The following is a 17867-nucleotide window of genomic DNA, read 5'->3' as shown; positions in this document are numbered from 1 at the left end:
CTCTCTTTTTTAGATATATATATATAACTTTATTATGTCACACTACTTGTTGGAGTTGCAATTGAGCTTGTACTTGTCACTGTCACAACTTGTATTGTTGTTGTCTTTGATGATTCATGATTATCCAGGGCCTTACCCAATCCAACCAAGACAAAGGTGATAGCAATCAATGCACCCACCACAATCATCATGACAGCAGCGACCCAACCTCGAGGGGATCGTTTTTTTTTAGCCATACCACCAAAATAACCTCCAATGTGTTGTTCACTATCATCGTCCCCAACCGCTGTAGATCCCGGTGAGAGTCTAGGATCGCTGTAAGAATGTCGAACCACTTTACCCGTATAACTTTTCTTTCGTGAGATCATTCGCTTTAATTTCCCCTTGAGTGAGGCGGGTTCCTCTAATGATTCCATCACCTGTACTGGTTTACAGTCAATACGTAAGCCACTGGCTTTCTTTACAGGTAGAGGTGGCATGATGGTAGCACTAGATGACTTTCGACGTGTCTCTTCCATTTGTTGTTATATAATTGAGAGAGAAAGAGAGAGAGAAAAATAATAAATAATAATAATATATTTTGTTTTTTGCTTTATAAACCACAAAAAAAAAACGTCATTGCCGTGTTATTGAACCGTATTGTAAACTGAACGATGATGATCTTTTTTATATGTGTCTCCTAGCTAGATATTGCAAGATGACTGTGTCTGGTATTCACATCATTTCAAGTGATTCAATGTGTTTTGTGTGTGTAGGGGTGAAATTATAGTCAAGGGAGGCGTAATTTTTATTTTTTATTTTTATTTATTTGTTTTAGACATATAGAATACATAATTGACATAAGATGGCAGCACACATAGATTAATAAAGCATAATTGTAAGGAAAAGTAATGGTGGTTGGGGGCGGAGGTGTGTGTGTGGGTGGGGGTGGGGATACATACTGTTATAAGGAGGAGGAGGAGGGGCCTAAAAAAGAGAGAGAGAGGGGGGTGTTACACTAGATTATCTGGGAGTGAGGGAACGGCGATCCCGTTGTTGTTGTTGTTGTTGTTGTTGTTGCTGTGGTGGTGGGGACGGAACAATAAGCTTTTGATTGATTTCATTGGTCATTTTTTTTAAACGACGTTCCAAATGGCGCACCTGTGACATGAGATCATCATAGGCAATACTTAATTCTCGATCCACCTCATCCAGATGTTCTTCAGATTCATTACGATTGACAGTAAATGCATTACGAATAGAATCCAAAACAACATGAATTGTGTTCCATTCGTAGAACAAGTAATCAATTTCATTTTGGAAATGATCAATGGTTAAAAGTGCTTCTTCATTATTGAGAACGGTCATTAAGGTGAATGCAATGGGATATATTTCCATGGTCTTTATAAAAAAGTAAAAAAAAAAAAAAATAAAGAAAAAGAGAAGGAAAAGAAAAAAAAAGGCAATCTCTTTTTATATAAAAAAAAGAAAGAGTTAAACCTTCTTCTTTACTTGCCACTTCATGAACGTGTGTGTCAGTACTGTATTATCCAAACATGCACACAAGAAAAAAAAAAAAGCTGGGCTTGCATATTCCCAAAAACGCTAAAATGTAAACTGTAGGCCATTTAACTTTTATCCGAGAATTGGCATCTTTTTTTTTTTTTTTTTTCTGTCTGACGCGCCACTACTACCATATCAGTCCATCATCCGATTCTCATACCCCGCTCTTTTGGTCCCCCCCACCCCTTTAAATCTTAATCGCCCATCACTCACAGAAAATACGCGTGCTTCCCACCCCCCGTGCCAAGAAACATTTGATTGGTCAAGAACGCGATTTTATGTGACGTCTATGAGGTAACCTTTTTCGAACGCTTTGATTTTTTTATTTTTTTTATTTTATTTTATTTTTTTGTATTTGCAAACACTAGAATGAGTCAAGATGCTAAAGAGGGAGACGATGGTCTTAATCTAAAATTCCATACCAAATTACTCCCAAAGACAGTAGCAGAAATAGAAGAGGTACATGCTAGAGTACGTAAACTCTTTGTTCGTAAACGTACCAAAGCAGGTCATACAGCTATCCAAAAGCCCAAAGTAAAGACAGCCGCTGAACGTAAAATAGAAGCCACACAACGACAAAAGGACATTAAAGATTATTCAAAATCAATCGGATATTCCAAGTACTATTATGGTATCATGCACAACATCAACCCTTTCTTTTTTAATTTTAATTAACGGGATCATATTTCTACATAGATGAGCAACATGAATACAGGTAAATCATAAAATTAAAAAAAAGATCTAGAATTTTCCCTTAAAAACATTGATAGACATGTTGTATTACCTAAAATATTGGCAAAATGGTTACCGCATGCTGGTCTACTCAAGGAAGAAGAATGGTCTAGTCTTGGCGTTTCGCAATCATCTGGTTGGCAACATTATATGGTCTATGGTAAATCCCCACTCCTACTACTTATATAATTCTATTATTCATATTTATGTGTGTAGCTCCAGAACCTCACATTCTGTTGTTCAGAAGAGAAAAAGATTACCTTGCCAAAGTAAGTTGTTCACTCCCTACATCAACATCTCTCTATCTCTTTCTCTCTCCTTACCCTCCAAAATGCTAAAAATCATCACACACAAAAAAAAAAAGCACGGGGAAGAGGTATTACCTGCTAGACAAGAGGTAAAAGAAAAAGCAGCAACTCCAGAGGCATCCAACGTAGTACCAGAGCCTAAACCCCGTGTCAGATCCACACGATCATCATCCGCTGCTACCAAAGCAGCAAAGGCATTGGAAGCACCTGCCAATTGACAAAGATAGGGGTTATACAAATATGCTTTCTTTTTTTTTTTTGGCCCGGACAAGCGTCCCTTTTTAGTAATCAAGCCACGCACAACAATATTTTAGCCAAGATTTCTTACATCATTTCTTTTTGGGGGGTTAAAATCAAAAACTTGGCAAAATAATAATAATAAAAAAATGATGCACAGCTATGTGTTTTTATTTATTTAAGCGCTAAGAAATGATATACTAATCCTACTAAACTTGATAAGATCAATACCCTAAAAAAGCGCCACAGATATTCTGCAATGATCGGTATACTCATAGTGTCCGACAACGACGACGAGATCACTTTTTCTGATAATTCCTCCTCTTCAAAATCACTGTCAGGTTCCTTGAGTGACTCTGTGCTATCCACACGGTTCAAAGGACTTGTCGACCGTTTACGTAACGTCTCTTCCTGATAATGTTCTGCTGCAATCTTTTCAATCACATCTTGACATCGTAATTGTTCTGATATCACTTCAGCTACTAAAGGTGCTCCCGTTTTCGCAATCAAAGCTTCCATCACTTCATGAATCACGCCTTTACGATCTTCTTCCATGTCCGCTTCCTCTAAAGCAGCTTGAGCTAAATCAATAAACCGATCCTTATGATTGTTCATCTCATCGGAACTCTTTCGATGGTTCACTTTACGTCGGTTATTAGACCAAGACACCATTTTTTCTTTATATGAAGAAAGAAAAAAAAAAAGGTCCGGGTCGGAACTCCCCACGAATTTGTTATTGTTGTTGTAATCACAGCTTTCATTCTTTAATCACACCGTAATTTAGGAATGAAGGTAAATTAAAACAATAAACAAGCTTTTTTTATAGATTAAAACAACAACAACGACGATTTTTTTTTCTTTTTCCCCCCCTTTCTTATTAAAAAAAATAAATGGTAAAGAATAAGAGTGTGTTCGCGTGTATTTTATTAAGCGCGTACGCTGTGCATGGTTTCGAACTGAAAGATCCCTTGGATATTCATTCAGCAGGTGTCTCTTCTGAGAATATCACAGCAGCTCAATTTAAAAAGGCAAATCATTATTGTCTCGTCTTTGAAGATCATTTTGATACCCTGAATTTCAAGAATTGGCAGGTAAACCCCCCCCCCTCCCCTCCCCTTTTTTCTTATATACGCATGACTCACCTACCTCACACATTCATTAGCATGAAATATCTCTCAGTGGCGGTAAGAACAAATAAAAGAAAAAAAAACTCTTTTTAATTTCTCAACACAAAATAAGCATAGGTGGCAATTGGGAATTCCAATATTACACAAATAATCGTACAAACAGCTATGTAGAGGATGGTATTCTCTACTTAAAACCTAGTATGACGGCTGATACTGTAGGTGAAGATGCTTTAAAAAGCGGTGGTAAAATCAACCTGTATTCAGGTGCCCCATCAGAAGACTGTACAGATAACGCCAATTTTGGTTGCGAAAGAATGTCGGGTCCCGTAGCGGGTGGCAATTATCTCAATCCCATTCAGTCAGCACGTATCAGAACCATTGACTCAGTTACCCTTCGCTATGGTAAAGTAGAAGTAAGAGCACGTCTACCCAGAGGTGATTGGATATGGTAAAATTATAGTCTTTTTTTTATTATTATTATTTATCTTCTCATCATTGTTTCTTAAAAAAAAAAGGCCTGCTATTTGGATGTTACCCAAGTACTCTGCCTATGGAAGTTGGCCAGCAAGTGGTAATTGAAGCCTTTATACACATCCACATATCTCTTTATATTTAACATGATTTATTTCTTTTTTTATAAAAGGTGAAATTGATATTGTAAGAAGAGAGATAGCCCTCTTTTTTTTTTTTTTTTTTTTTTTCGTTTCCATGACTGATCACTCTTTAATATATTAGATGGAATCCAAGGGAAACCAAAAGAGCCCTCACGGAAACTCCTCTCAAATTGTCTCTACACTGCATTGGGGACCTCATACGTACCTTAACAAGTACTTTCTCACACAGGGTGAAATCTTTGCCCAAGATGGAGAAGAAGATTTTAGTGAGGATTTCCATACGTTTGGTATGGAATGGAACAGTGAAGGATTACGTACCTATGTGGATGATACCACAGTGCTGACGGTGGATTTTGACCAGACAGCATGGCAAAGGGGTCAATTTACCAAACCCACCTTAAACCCATGGAAAGGTGGTGATATCTCTGCTCCCTTTGATCAGGAGTTTTATCTGGTCATGAATGTTGCAGTGGGTGGCGTGAATGGTTACTGGCCAGAAGAAGACAATAAACCCTGGAAGAACGATGATCCTCATGCCCCTAATGCCTTTTATAACGCCAAAAGACAATGGTTGCCTACATGGGGAAAAGGAAATAAACGCGCATTGGCCATTGATTGGGTCAAGATGTGGTCTACTGAAACAGATACGTGTGTCTCCCCAAAGAAATCCTTACTTTAAAAAATAATAAAAAAGGCTCCGTTTCAATTCTTTTTTTTTTTTTTTTGTTATACATCTTTTTCATTTTTTTTTTGTAATTATTATTTTAAAATGTCGAGACAGTTTGGAAATAGAACTAGTGTAAGGTGCCTACATGACCATGCGTTTTTTTTTGGGAGGGGATGAAAGTGAATAGACACTGACTCATCTTGTGTAGAACTTATCAAAATTTGCATAACCGATCCGCTCTTTTGGGTGATGCACGACCCGATGATGAACGTCCTAATTATTTTGCACAAGACTCACAACAACAACAACAACAACAACAGTCAGTAAAAGTTAACATGAACGATAGAGACTTAGATTACTTGGAAAGTCAAAACGATGATGAGATTTCTGGATTGTCTGCTAAAGTCAAGATATTAAAAAGTGTAGGTTTTGATTTGTAAGAAAAATAGATACATAAAGCAAGTGGTATAACTCCTCTTGTTATAGATTACCGGTAAAATTGGAGAGGAAATTCGTCATGGCAATAGTTTTATTGATACAATGGTAAAAAGAGAGAGAGACAGAGAGATAAAGGGAGAAAGAAGGGAAAGTAGAACTAAAAAAAAGTTTTGGGGGAAAATATAGAATGATCAGTTTTCAAATACGGGGTCAGTTTTGGGTAAAACAATGAACAATTTCAAGATTATGGCTTCCAAGGAGTCAGGTACCATGTGGTGGTGCTTGACTTTGTTTATTGTATTCATCATCTTTTTCTTTTATTATCATTTCAAATAAAATTAATATTAATACAAAAAATCATGGTTTTTTTTTTTTTTTATATCTCTTCCTTTGTATAATCTAACTTCCAAACATCGTATGGAAGTGTATTTAGATATCGTGTGAATTGCGGTTGTAAAAAGGAATTGATTTTATTAGGTTTCAAAGATTTATGATTTCATGTGAATGATGTGGGTGGGTATAGACATACTTGTTCCTTAATCCTCTCTATGTGACTTTGTACTACCATAGCACAGTTTCTAAAAAAAAAAGCCTTTGGGTAAAAAGAATATACAACTATAAGTTGCCTCGTCTTTTTTCATGGCGGTTTCTATAACAACTTTATGAAGAAGTGCTACTTGCTTGGTGACTCCCCAATGTTGCCACAATAAGTGCTTGAAATGAGGAATCGAAACTTTCAAGCGAGCTACGATTGTGTTTCGTTAGATTGCTTTTTTTTTTTCTACAGATCGAACTCGCACGTTAAACAAAAACTTTTTTGTAATTGCAGAAGTGTCCTATTGCTTATTGCTTAACAATAGACTATTGGTTCTTTACACGAAAGAAAACTTTACTTCGCGAGTGCCTGAGACTAAAAAATAATTCATGTAAACTATTGAAACTGCGTCAAGTCATTCTGATCCTCTCTCTCTCTCTCTATTTTTGGGACCTTAGGCTTGCTGGCTTTTTTTAGTTCATTTGTTTTAGATCGTAATGAACAAGTGACTAGACCAGCAAACGGGATCACTTTTCCCTATTTTTTTTTTCTGCAGCCGTTTTGGACTTTTCCATCAGTCCCATCACTAAATGTTAAATTTATATAAATAGCCTTTTAACGGGTTGGGAATGACTAGTGTAATAAATAGATTTTTTAGAAGCGACACTTTCTTTACATATTAGTGTTCAGAATGAAGATCGAAACTTTGCGAGCTTGGATCGTGTTCCAGAGCTCGCTCAAATGGCTTTTTTTTGAAGATCGAACTCGCTCGAATTGTCTTAAGCTCGGCTCAGTTTTACACAAAATGCATGTGAAAGTGGTGTCAATTTTAGAATTTATGATTAATAAATATTGTGTATTAAAATACGATTTAACGTAAAATACGAAATAATAAGAATAAAATCGAGAAGTTTCACAAGGTATGATAAACTACGGCGTACACTGTAACACATAGAGTAAAGTGTAAACGATTAGGATCCTATAACCAAGAAAGCTTATTGATGGTTTCTACTAAGTACAACCAGTACAAATGTTCGGCTTAATCAGGTTTAGCTTAAATTTTTGTATTATTTATATGAGAAGACTGTATGTTTTAGATGAGTTTTTAAACCATTAAAATTAGAAACTAAAAAGCAAAAAGAATAATGAAGTTGAGAGTATTGTTAATAGAAAATGTTATTGTCCGTCTTTTTGCAGCCTTGAATTAGAAGTGACTACTATCAATTTTGTAACCGAGCGGTCTTCAATCGATGCTCGCTCGAAGATCGCTCGAATTCAAAAAAGATGGCGCATGCTCGAGTACAAAAACTTGGTTCGAGATTTGTTCGAACTGGCGCAAGATCGGTGCAAGCTCGAAAAGTTCGAACACTACTGTCATTGCAAGCTACTACTGGAACGTAGATATACAACCAAGTTCCGATTTGCTTGGGAGGTTTTTGCATATGTTTCTATTAAGTAAATGCCCAAACATTATGAATATAAACAATTAGATTATTCTGACATAAGCTCTTGTTTATCAGCCCATAAATAAAGCTGGTTCAGACACTTTATTCCTCCCCTTTTCTTTTCCTTCAACATAGTTTATCCACTTTTTCTATCGAATGAAAGTAACCGATAACGTAAAAATCTTAGTTAATGATGACTCTTGTTTTTTTTTCAAAAGACGTTAAACCGAAAAAAGATATTATTGCGGTATTGCGGCTGCGACTAGTCTTTGCTGTAGGACAGCGGCCTTCTAGGCAGGGTTCTTGAGTTTTTGGAACTCATGGACTGTGAGTAGCTGGGATTGGAATTTAAATAGGTGCAATCATACTGGCTGGCTGGTCTTGGCCAGAATTCCTGTAAGTAGTATAAAATAATACGTTTGAGGTCTATCTAGACATTTTCTTAATGATCAAAAATTTCTCGCTCAATTTTCGAATTACAAGTAGAAGACCAGAGATATAAACGACTGAGAAATTCAGTGAAGAGAGCACAGCCTAAGAGAAAGCCCGAAATGTGCTCTCCTGACAAAACCATTTTCGCTGGATTGAAGGGCACCTTAGGCGGAAGAGCTTTATCGGTTGGAAACAATATGAAATTGAAGAACTGTAAATGTAAACGTATTGAGTATTTATGCCGTAATGTCATCATCAATTTTACCAATAAGAATCAACTAAAATCGATTGGTATCGCACTTGAAAAGTTTAACAGCATATTTTAGTTAGTTATAGAAAGAGCAGAGAGAGAGAGACTTGACACTATTAAATGATGCTGAAAAAAAGGCAAGATAAACAGTATAAGATACCATTTTAAAACCTGTACAGATACTGAACAAACGTTTTAGATTGAAAACCGAGCTACTGCGAAAATATGTTTAAAGAAGAGTGAAGCTTACGACTATGGAGACAGTAATGAAGGAGCAACGAAAATGATATACGTGCACATGTAAGTTATAACACTTTGGTATGTAAACACACGTTACATAGCTTGAGCCAAATTGTAAACAAGCTAATATTATTTCATGACTTCACAAAAACGTTTTTCAGAAATGACATTCCTCTTCAAATTTTGGGGTCCCATCATTAAACTTTTATGCTAATCATTGCTGTGTTCAATGTTAAGTTACAAACGGCATTTTTTACTAAGACTATGTTTAACAATAGAATTTGCTTATATAGGGGAGACATAACACCTCAGTTATCTCTGTCGAGCTTATATTCAAACCTAGACTTTTAAGTTAGATGTTGTCACTGGAGAGCTCGCTTGCCAATCGTCAACGATTCATTCAAAATTGTCCAGGGATTTTTTCAAGTCTGCCCTCACCACTAAAGTACATTTAAACACTGCATTGAAACGGATGTTGTATTACCTACCTGCAGCTAAAATAATAAAGACTGTTGTAGTTCCAATGATTCAAATCATGGGGATGTCTTGTGTGGTTTACGGAATGAATGTTATTGATAAGAAGGTGTACGCATTACAAAAATATCTTCTTTTAATTATCCAAGTACACAGCGTGAAGTAAGATGCAGTGGGATCAAGTCATTGTTGGATGGCTTTGCTTTGGTGGAGATAAATGAAACTATATATAGTTAGCATTGCTTTTGTTGTTTTATAGGAGCTTTGTTTAACGTTTGCTTCTCTTTCTCTTTCTCTTTCTCTTTCTACCATTTCCCATTTAATTTTGTTAGTACATGATAGAGAACATTAAAAAAAATTGATCGTTGAGTATAGTAAGTCCCCTAATAATGGTATGCAAAATATCAAAAATGGATGGAAGAGAAAAGCACATATCAGAAAATTGACATTGATCAGTATATTTCACCTGTAATCAAATACACCACTTCCGGAAATGTGGAAAATGGAGTTCTTGAACTAGAAGTGGAAGAACTAGATACGCGATGAAGAACTAGGAGATGAAGAATTAGGAGACGAAGAATAATTATATAAATATTATACTGTGTGATGGCGATTGTGCGTTAAAGCTAGCTATATGAATATGATCAGTTACTCTTATATCAGCATACTCTATATATCAACATACTCTATATAATATCATCATCCATATTTTAAATGAACATTCCCATATTGAATAATTTTACTATATGTAGCTATAACTTTAAATACTAATGTTGAAACTCAATATTTTGTCTTTAATATTCTTTTGGCTCCAAACTTTTTATCCGACTGGAAGCACGGAGTTGCTGAAGGTTTATAAACTAAATGCGTGGAGCTGAGATATTGGATGACTTCCAAAACACAAAATAGAATTAAATAGAATAGAATTAACTTCGGAAATTTGATTTTCCGAGTTAATTTTACTTTTGTTCCAAAACACTGAAAATAGAATTAACTTTTTTGACCCGTACCATATATGCAAAACTTTACCTAAACAGCTACATTTTCAGATGACAATGATGTCTGAATACATCCAGACACCGGTAACCAAGGTAGTTTAACTATTATCAATGATGCTCCTTCCATTCGCACTAAAACCCATCATTTTTATATGCACAGTAGCAACTTACTGTTACTTCTCCTGAAAGGGCAAAAAAGACGGTTCTCAGAAGCGTAAAAGAGCCAAATAAATAAACTGTTTTGATAGATATTATCCATATATCTCATATTTATTATCTGAATGTTATTAGCGTTTATCAGAAATGAATTATTTAATAGAAAGATGATTTTTTGTTAATTTTTTTTAATTCGGGGGGGGGGTAGGGGGGTCGAATTAACTTCAAAATTTTAAGCTGTAAAATTTAAGGTTAATTACGCGTTACACAACCCAAAAAATCAAGTCTATTCTATTCAATTCTATTCCGCGTTTTGGAAGTCATCCATTGAAATATAGTTTTCATATGATACTCATTAAGACTCTATATTTGCTAACGCTCCTTTCGTTTAACAACTTATTTTCCTTTCTTTATTAATACTATTATTTCTAATAATGACTATCACTTTGGTTGCAAATGAAACTATTAATAATACCTCTGTTAATACTCACCTTCTGAATGTAGAATCAGAAATCCTCTGTCCCGGGATATTAAAATTCACACAACTTCCCAATATGTAGTGTTGCTAAAGGAAATGACATTGCTACCAAGACCGAGGACACAATGCAATTAAATTAGAATTTTTCAAACTCTGTAGAAAGCGCCTATGATACTCATGTCCAGGATAGTTTAGCTCGTACATAGAATGGTGAGGTTATAGAGCGTGAGAACGTGACCCCATTAATGTCTACTGTGAAAATCTCAGCAAACTTATAGAACTTATTATGAACTTTGATGTCCAGTTTCGATAAGGAGGAGGGGGCTATATACTTGTTCTTTCTCAAGGAGCTCTAAATTGAGCGTTGTGTAAGTTACTTCAAAGGTCATTAAAAGAAATAACTAAAAATGTTTCTATTGAAAATTTACAAATTCTGTTCAGTATTCTATACATATCTTTCCTAGATACTTAAAAAATAATTATGACTGATTTGACTAAAATTGGGTCAAATTATTTGTAAATAATAGGCAACTTATTTTCGAAAGACTGGGCAAATTAGCTTCAAACATTTGACCAAACTACTCCCTTTTTCTGGGCAACTTAATCTAGCACAAACGTGCGAAATTATTCAAAAAGTGGTTGTTGTTTCCAAGCATTTGGTAAATTGAGACTGGAAGCACAGTATTTCGAACACATTGAGTAAAAAAAAAAAAAAAAAAAAAAAAATTCCTGGAAGTGAGCAAAATAAAAGTAAGCAATTTTTCTAAGAGTGTGTAAATAATTTATAAAAAAATTTCAAATGCTTTTTTACTAAGTAATGAAGTAATTTTACTGGGAAGAGATGTTTTTGGACATCGGGTGTCTTAGGGACAGTCAGGGCGCGCGTAGGTGTAATGTTAGGATTATGGTATTTTAATAGATACCAAGAGGTCAATATAGCTTAATAACTTGAACTAGATACAAACTTAGCACAACCAATATAGTTTAAACTAGTATATGTGTGTTATAACTTACTTTCAGCTTCTCATTTGGCCTTTACCTTAATATTTCTGCGTAAGATTAATATCAAACGAGCTAAAAGGCGAAAGAGTGATGCTGGAATTGACAAAACAAGTATAAAACATTTAATATACATTTATTCGTAACTATCATATAGTTTTTGACGCTATATTTTTGTTTCCAAGTCTAAAGGATAGCCAAATCGCAGATCTTACGTTGCGACTACGTGCACTTCGGCTGTACCTAAGGAAAAATTGGCTGTCCGTAAAAAAGCGTTTTTCAGATTCTGCGTTAAAGCTCCATCGATATAAATAAAAGCATTATATTTGATCCGGAAAAAAAAATTTACTAAGTGCTGTATTGTACGAGAAGCACATACAGCTCTTACAGGTCAATTTTCGTCATAGATATTTCGTCACGAACAAGCATGGCTCAATTTCGCCCACAGTCAGTGGTGGATTTCGTTACAGGCAACTTTGAAATGCCAAAAATAAAGTATAATTATATACCTATGTGGAAAAAAAACATAATGTTCAGACTGTCAATGATGGGCTGTCTCACACCATATCATATTTTCCAATATGCCTTGGAAAGGAGATTTTTTTTTTGACGAAATTCACTGTTCAACTGTAAAATTCTGTGACTTTTCCAATTTTTTTTTTTTTTTTTCTCTTTTCATTCTTTATTTCTTTTCAACATGGGTCGAAGGTCGTCAAAAAAACGCGTCCCCACTGAAATAAACTGGATTAAAAGCAAGCACGAGGAATTCACGCACCTTGATTTCTTCAATTTCTTTGTGAGCTACCCGAAAAGAAGGGCTCAATTGCGGTTTCTGACTTTGGTGGAATTTGTGGAGGATGAGGAGAAGCGTAAAAAAATTCTCCTTGACTATAAAAAGTGGCGCCATAGCAGAAATGCTAAGGAGTATTGGAAGAGGCGACAAGACGTTGAGCTTGGGGAAGAAGATGAATCAGAGGCAAGCTCTTCTGTGGCCGGCAACAGCACCACTATGTCCGTCATCACCACCACCTCCACCACCACCACCACCACCCCCACCACTACCAATGCTAATGATGCCACTGAAACGATCAGTTTGGCTGAAGCAAAGAGAATCATCATCAATAGCCTGCCACTTACAAGTATTGATTCCAACAACAACGTATATGCCAGTAGTTTAATGCGTTTTAGGTCTGACATCCTGGAGTCAACAGGGCCTCTCCTGACATACGAGTCCAACCTACAACATCTTCTTGCTCTGTCGAATATCCTGTTCATCGGCAAGATTTACTTTGACCCAATTTTGGAGCATTATTTCGAAAAGCCGATTCCTGAAATTCGTCAAAGCTTGTATCAGTCGCTTGGTTTTAACCAGATGGAAAACTTCCCTTCGGATGTTATGTTGCCTCTACTCAACATCGTCATCAACGTTAATTGCCGTACACTTACGAGGGTAAACGCGGAAAGCAAGATCTTGGACCTGATCAACGCTACCGCCGACCAAGTACTTATCCGTATATTGCAATGCGTGAAGACGATGGTAGAGTCACTTCCCTTTCATAATCAGAAGAAGGAGATCAAAGAGTTTGAATTGTGTACAAGGTATTTACAACCCTGCTTCCAAAAACTCTTTGATTCAGATGACCTGTCAATCATGTTTAAGTGGCTCAATGTCAGCTGTTTCACAGACACTGACATTGATGCCACTCAAAACCGCCCAGATGGTTGCGCTGAAAACGACCTTACAGCAACAGGTTATCTGGAAGTTAAACCCATCAAGCATTCCAAGAACCATCGTAAAGTAAACATCGATTTGCATCGTTTGTGCACTTTTGCGAAGACTGGTACAAGCAAGTTTAGATCAAGGTACATGTTTCAGGTCATGGCTGTTGGTAAGTTTACAACCCTCATAATATTTTTGTATATTCTTAATGATTTGTTTTTTTTTTTAGGTACAAATGTGCAGTTTCACATCAGTGAAGCTATCGGTGATGTCTTGGTTGTCTGTGAGCTTGATAGCATACGCCTCCCGCTGTCACTGGATGAACTTCCGCAGCTAATTCCGTACCTTGGCCGTTTGTACAACGTTGTCGAAGTTGTTCACCGCCTCTGTTACACTACCGAGTCATGTAACATTAGCCCCAACTTTGGTTATACATTAGAACCAAAAGTTATTAAGGCCATCATGGAGAAGACAGTCGACAGAACCCGTGATAATCCGTTCTATCATCCCTACCACTAGTTATAACACCATCCCTCACAAAACTATGCATTTCATTCCTTTTAATATTCCATTCCTTGAGCCCAGTCCATTCCTTTGGCCCATTTCATTCCTTATTAGGTGTTTTCAATAGGGGTTTAAGAACAATTTGCTAGATGGTATATCAAGGTAAAAAAAAAAGAAAAAAGAGTTTTTTTTTTTTTTTTTTTTTTTTTTTTTTAAGATTAGTACTGATACACACTTTCGTCAGGTTGTTTTGTCAATTGCTTAGGTTTATTGTGGATGCATTCAAAAGAATATTTCCTGATGCCTCGAAGACTTCTGTCGATGGATTTGTGGTTTAATTCCGTGATCTTGACTCCCAGCAAATTCTGACTTTTCAAAAACAGGCTTTACCAAAATCAGAAACAGTTCGTAAGTTACCACTTCAAGGAGCTCCATGTGAAATTGTGTTAAGCGAGTTATTCACTTGTTAATCGTAACAATTATTCCAGCGAGCTTATTCGTATAAATAAGAACCGAGATGGAGGTGCTATCAGCTCTCTAAATGTCTTTTACCAAGGCGGTTTTCTCGTGGCGTGTTTCCTGGCTTTCGGCCTTTTGTTTCGTTCCACGCAAAATATCCAACGAACACTTTGATTTTGAACTGTTGATCTACTATATGCTGAGAGTAAGCTCATAACCCAAATGATATCAGTTCATGAGAAGCTAACTTTTATATTTAGGTCATGGAGTCATATCTGAATCATCCATTTGAACTTTCATTTGGTTTGACATACGGCGGTGCTCATTGTGAAATCCCGGTCAACTGGTTGAATCAGTTCTTCCAGCTCGTTTTTACTCAAATGGATGATCATTTGGTGGATCCTCATTTATTTAATCCAAACTTTCATTTGCAACGTTATATTCGTAAATTTCCTGAAGTAGTGACTAATGATTTAGTTACACGAACCCGGTCTGTCGTCAGCATAAGCGAATTAAGTAATAACATTGCTTTGTCCGAAATTCGTTTACCAAAAGACTCCTGTAAGTTATGTGTACCTTTTTACAATCGATCTATCAACTGACATTTAATTCCATTTAAAGATAATATTGAAAAATATTAGGGAATGGCTGTTATAATCGCTTTCCTGATTATTGGCCTCAAGACACATATACCTGTTGGTATAAAGACCAGGTCGCACTATTTTCAAGCCACTACGGTACAGGATACAATTATAGCGACACTTGCTCTGCTACTGACAGAAACCCCTTTAGATTCGCGATCAGGAAATTTTCTGGTGCTTAAACACATTTTTAAATAGCGTCTATAATTTGAATGATTTGGTTGACGTATTTCTGTCTTTTATTCCGGAAAGTAAGAGAGCATCAGGAAAAGGTGGGATTCATATCACGCACGATGGTGGTATAACTACAATGATTCCTTCGGTGCCAAATTGGGACGTTGTTTACAAAGTAAGCATATTTTAAAATTTTACGAAACAAGTAATATGTTACTCACAATGTGGGCTGTAGTGCTTAATGGAACGAAAAAAACAGACTTCCAATACTCACCTTACAGATCGCAATCATGGTATACGACCAACTGATGTTCCTGGCCGAATTCGATCATGGGATTGCTAAATATCGGAAGCGATAATCCTACCCTTCGACTAAATGCATATAATCTACTCTATTCATTATGCGTATCATTCAGATTTGGTATTAGCCACCAATTGATAAATGCCAGAGGTAGGTACTAAGCGTTGAAACGTTTAAATCAACTCTAACAACTTTGTGGTGCAAGCTATAGATTTATGTATTCCTCACAACAGTGTCAACTTTATTGTTAGCACGAGTGAGCATCTAGCTAATAGCGAAACTCATTTGACATTAGAGTTTTTGAATGAATGTATAGTTGGGTTTAACAGATCAAGCACAGAGACATCTCGACAAATGATTACGTTGGAATACATGGTACCGTGGTTGAAGAATCTTGTCTTCTTTACCTACTCTCTTAACGGAAAAGATGCATCAAAGGTAAAAGATGTCATTCGATCTTTGATTACTATCACAGCTGAAAAATCCGAGGTAAATATATGAATCCATTTTTTTTAGACAAAAACAAGGTTTCATTAACGAAGAACATAACAGGTGTATGAGCATATTCAAAAAAATATCTGGAATACTTTAAAGGATATCGATGAACTTCATAATTTAGTGATTGATTCACTTATTCAGTTCTCAGTCGAAAGTGGTATTAGGTCATCGCAAGCGGAAGCTATTGCTGATACGCTTGTTATAATGAATTGTAATGCTATCCGAGGAAAAGTGATTAACCGAATGCGCAGAGTACTTCAAAGTACGTCTCACAACTGCAAGCAAACCCTAATCAAGCATCAATCGTGGCATGAAATTGGTTGTTTGGTGCGCTTCATGCTCACCATATCATTTTATACTGAAGACATTGAAACACCTTATGTCGCAGAAATACTCCACATTATATCGCTGGTAGTCTCAACCGGACCAACCTTTATTCGATCATCTGTACATGAACTTGTTGTGAACTTTATTCACGCACTTGTAACAAACAAAAATATCCGCCCGGAAAACCGAAAGAAGCTGAAATATGTCTTGAACGATGTCTGTGACGGAAAGTATCGTGTACATTTTGGCCTTAGTAAATCCTATGCCAATGCGTTTACAATTACTGAGGAGACAATGACAGACAATGTTGAAAACATGAGCCTGGGATCGCTTGAAGTAATTGTTCGTCTTTTATTGGATGCTACAAACTATGCTGCACCAACGATAGGTAATATTTTGCTACTTTTTACATACAACAACTGTCTTTTTTAACATCAAAATTATAGATGCTGCAAATACATGGCACGCTCGATGGATGAGTTTGGTTACAAACATGGCCTTCCGTTTCAATCCAGCTCTTCAGCCTAGAGCTTTTGTTATTTTAGGTTGTCTGGCGCAAGACGAAATTGATGATGATCTTTTGTTTCAAACTTTCATTGTTCTTCGAAATGAATTAGCGCGCTTTAAGGAAACAGATCCTTAATTGGTAATAAGTACTATGATGTGCTTAATCGACATTATCGACAATCTCGGCAAACTCAAGACATTTGAAGCTTATGTTTTAGTTGGCTATTTCAATGATCCCGACGAATCATACTAGCATATTCTCTCATGCCGTTAAATTGATTCATGCAATCTTGCATACTTTGGATGAACAAAAGTGCTTTAGCCATCAATCCATCGAAAGTGCATTGATGCCTTTTGTTTCAATATCCCAAGAACTTACAGCTGCTGGGCTCAGTTTCAACACACAAGTCTCTTTTGTAGATGCAGGTGTTTTACTAAAGGGTTTCATATATTCTGATGCTAGAGAATCATACTTATACGTCTAACAACCCTCCTGGAAATCGAGACGAAAAGTGGGCATCAGTGAATTGTTGCCGTTTGCTGCTAAAAATGATGCGCTTAGAGAATTGCTTCGCTTGACCATATTCACGGTATTGATGTAGATAGTTTTAACTCACCTACATAACTATATGCGACTACAAATAAAAAAGAATCAGTATTTGGTTGTTCCATCACGAGCATTAACTACAGTCTGGTGGCGGGTCATCCTTATTCGAAAATGTGCTGTCTTAGAGGATCAGTACAATATGAATTATTTTATGGACATCTAGTATAATATTTAGTATCATATAAGTGTTTTTAGGTGAAATATATCGAGCGTATGAAGGTGTAATCTACTTTGTTTTACTGGTAGCTATTCATAGACTACCATTTTTAACAAAAGCAACAAACAAATACCCATTCTACTATTAAATGGAAATTATTCCCCTTTTGCAAATCAAGTCCCACCTCGTGCGACTATCAAGTTCAATAAAAAAATTTAATTTTCAAAAAAAAAATGCCTTTTTCACCCTTTGTTTCTTTATTGCTCATGAACAAAACCGACTTTCAAGTGGAGTGAATTC

General features: G+C 36.2%; 9 protein-coding genes across 9 annotated transcripts; 7 read left to right on the top strand and 2 right to left on the bottom strand.

Annotated features, from left to right (window-relative positions):
• Positions 1-32: 32 nt before the first annotated feature.
• On the bottom strand, positions 33-518 carry EV154DRAFT_594406 (uncharacterized protein; the record flags this gene model as incomplete). The annotated part of the gene is made up of 1 exon (XM_051606970.1): positions 33-518. The coding sequence occupies one exon, from the start codon at positions 516-518 to the stop codon at positions 33-35; it is 486 nt and encodes a 161-aa protein (XP_051462184.1).
• A 1282-nt stretch (positions 519-1800) lies between these two features.
• Positions 1801-2950, top strand: EV154DRAFT_494870 (regulatory subunit of cyclin-dependent kinase). Its single transcript, XM_051599956.1, has 4 exons — positions 1801-2173; positions 2239-2257; positions 2313-2434; positions 2491-2950. The coding sequence occupies exons 1-4, from the start codon at positions 1912-1914 to the stop codon at positions 2610-2612; spliced, it is 525 nt and encodes a 174-aa protein (XP_051462183.1). The 5' UTR covers positions 1801-1911; the 3' UTR covers positions 2613-2950.
• Positions 2951-2993: 43 nt separating this feature from the next.
• EV154DRAFT_477216 (uncharacterized protein) lies at positions 2994-3491 on the bottom strand (the record flags this gene model as incomplete). Its single annotated transcript, XM_051598087.1, has 1 exon — positions 2994-3491. One exon carries the CDS (start codon positions 3489-3491, stop codon positions 2994-2996), a length of 498 nt encoding a protein of 165 aa, XP_051462182.1.
• Positions 3492-3600: 109 nt separating this feature from the next.
• Positions 3601-5412, top strand: EV154DRAFT_319569 (concanavalin A-like lectin/glucanase domain-containing protein). Its single transcript, XM_051594943.1, has 6 exons — positions 3601-3910; positions 3982-4003; positions 4064-4394; positions 4462-4517; positions 4590-4603; positions 4682-5412. The coding sequence occupies exons 1-6, from the start codon at positions 3710-3712 to the stop codon at positions 5237-5239; spliced, it is 1182 nt and encodes a 393-aa protein (XP_051462181.1). The 5' UTR covers positions 3601-3709; the 3' UTR covers positions 5240-5412.
• EV154DRAFT_494865 (uncharacterized protein) lies at positions 5240-6043 on the top strand. Its single transcript, XM_051599955.1, has 4 exons — positions 5240-5364; positions 5436-5649; positions 5714-5770; positions 5852-6043. Exons 1-4 carry the CDS (start codon positions 5330-5332, stop codon positions 5999-6001), a joined length of 456 nt encoding a protein of 151 aa, XP_051462180.1. The 5' UTR covers positions 5240-5329; the 3' UTR covers positions 6002-6043.
• Positions 6044-8916: 2873 nt separating this feature from the next.
• On the top strand, positions 8917-9165 carry EV154DRAFT_385806 (uncharacterized protein; the record flags this gene model as incomplete). The annotated part of the gene is made up of 1 exon (XM_051595040.1): positions 8917-9165. A coding segment is annotated over one exon (249 nt), but the record flags the coding sequence as incomplete, so codon positions are not given.
• A 3204-nt stretch (positions 9166-12369) lies between these two features.
• On the top strand, positions 12370-12954 carry EV154DRAFT_388646 (uncharacterized protein; the record flags this gene model as incomplete). The annotated part of the gene is made up of 1 exon (XM_051595078.1): positions 12370-12954. A coding segment is annotated over one exon (585 nt), but the record flags the coding sequence as incomplete, so codon positions are not given.
• Positions 12955-13206: 252 nt separating this feature from the next.
• EV154DRAFT_412738 (uncharacterized protein) lies at positions 13207-13911 on the top strand (the record flags this gene model as incomplete). The annotated part of the gene is made up of 2 exons (XM_051595526.1): positions 13207-13561; positions 13622-13911. The coding sequence occupies 2 exons, from the start codon at positions 13207-13209 to the stop codon at positions 13909-13911; spliced, it is 645 nt and encodes a 214-aa protein (XP_051462177.1).
• A 526-nt stretch (positions 13912-14437) lies between these two features.
• Positions 14438-16939, top strand: EV154DRAFT_559172 (uncharacterized protein; the record flags this gene model as incomplete). The annotated part of the gene is made up of 8 exons (XM_051605532.1): positions 14438-14560; positions 14616-14916; positions 14997-15067; positions 15148-15345; positions 15406-15463; positions 15677-15960; positions 16024-16684; positions 16743-16939. The coding sequence occupies 8 exons, from the start codon at positions 14438-14440 to the stop codon at positions 16937-16939; spliced, it is 1893 nt and encodes a 630-aa protein (XP_051462176.1).
• Positions 16940-17867: the final 928 nt, after the last annotated feature.

This window comes from Mucor mucedo (assembly GCF_025094135.1).
Source record: "Mucor mucedo strain NRRL 3635 chromosome Unknown EV154scaffold_9, whole genome shotgun sequence".
NCBI lineage: Eukaryota > Fungi > Mucoromycota > Mucoromycetes > Mucorales > Mucoraceae > Mucor > Mucor mucedo.
The sequence above is the reverse complement of the archived record's forward strand: the minus strand, read 5'-3'. Positions and strand labels throughout refer to the sequence as shown.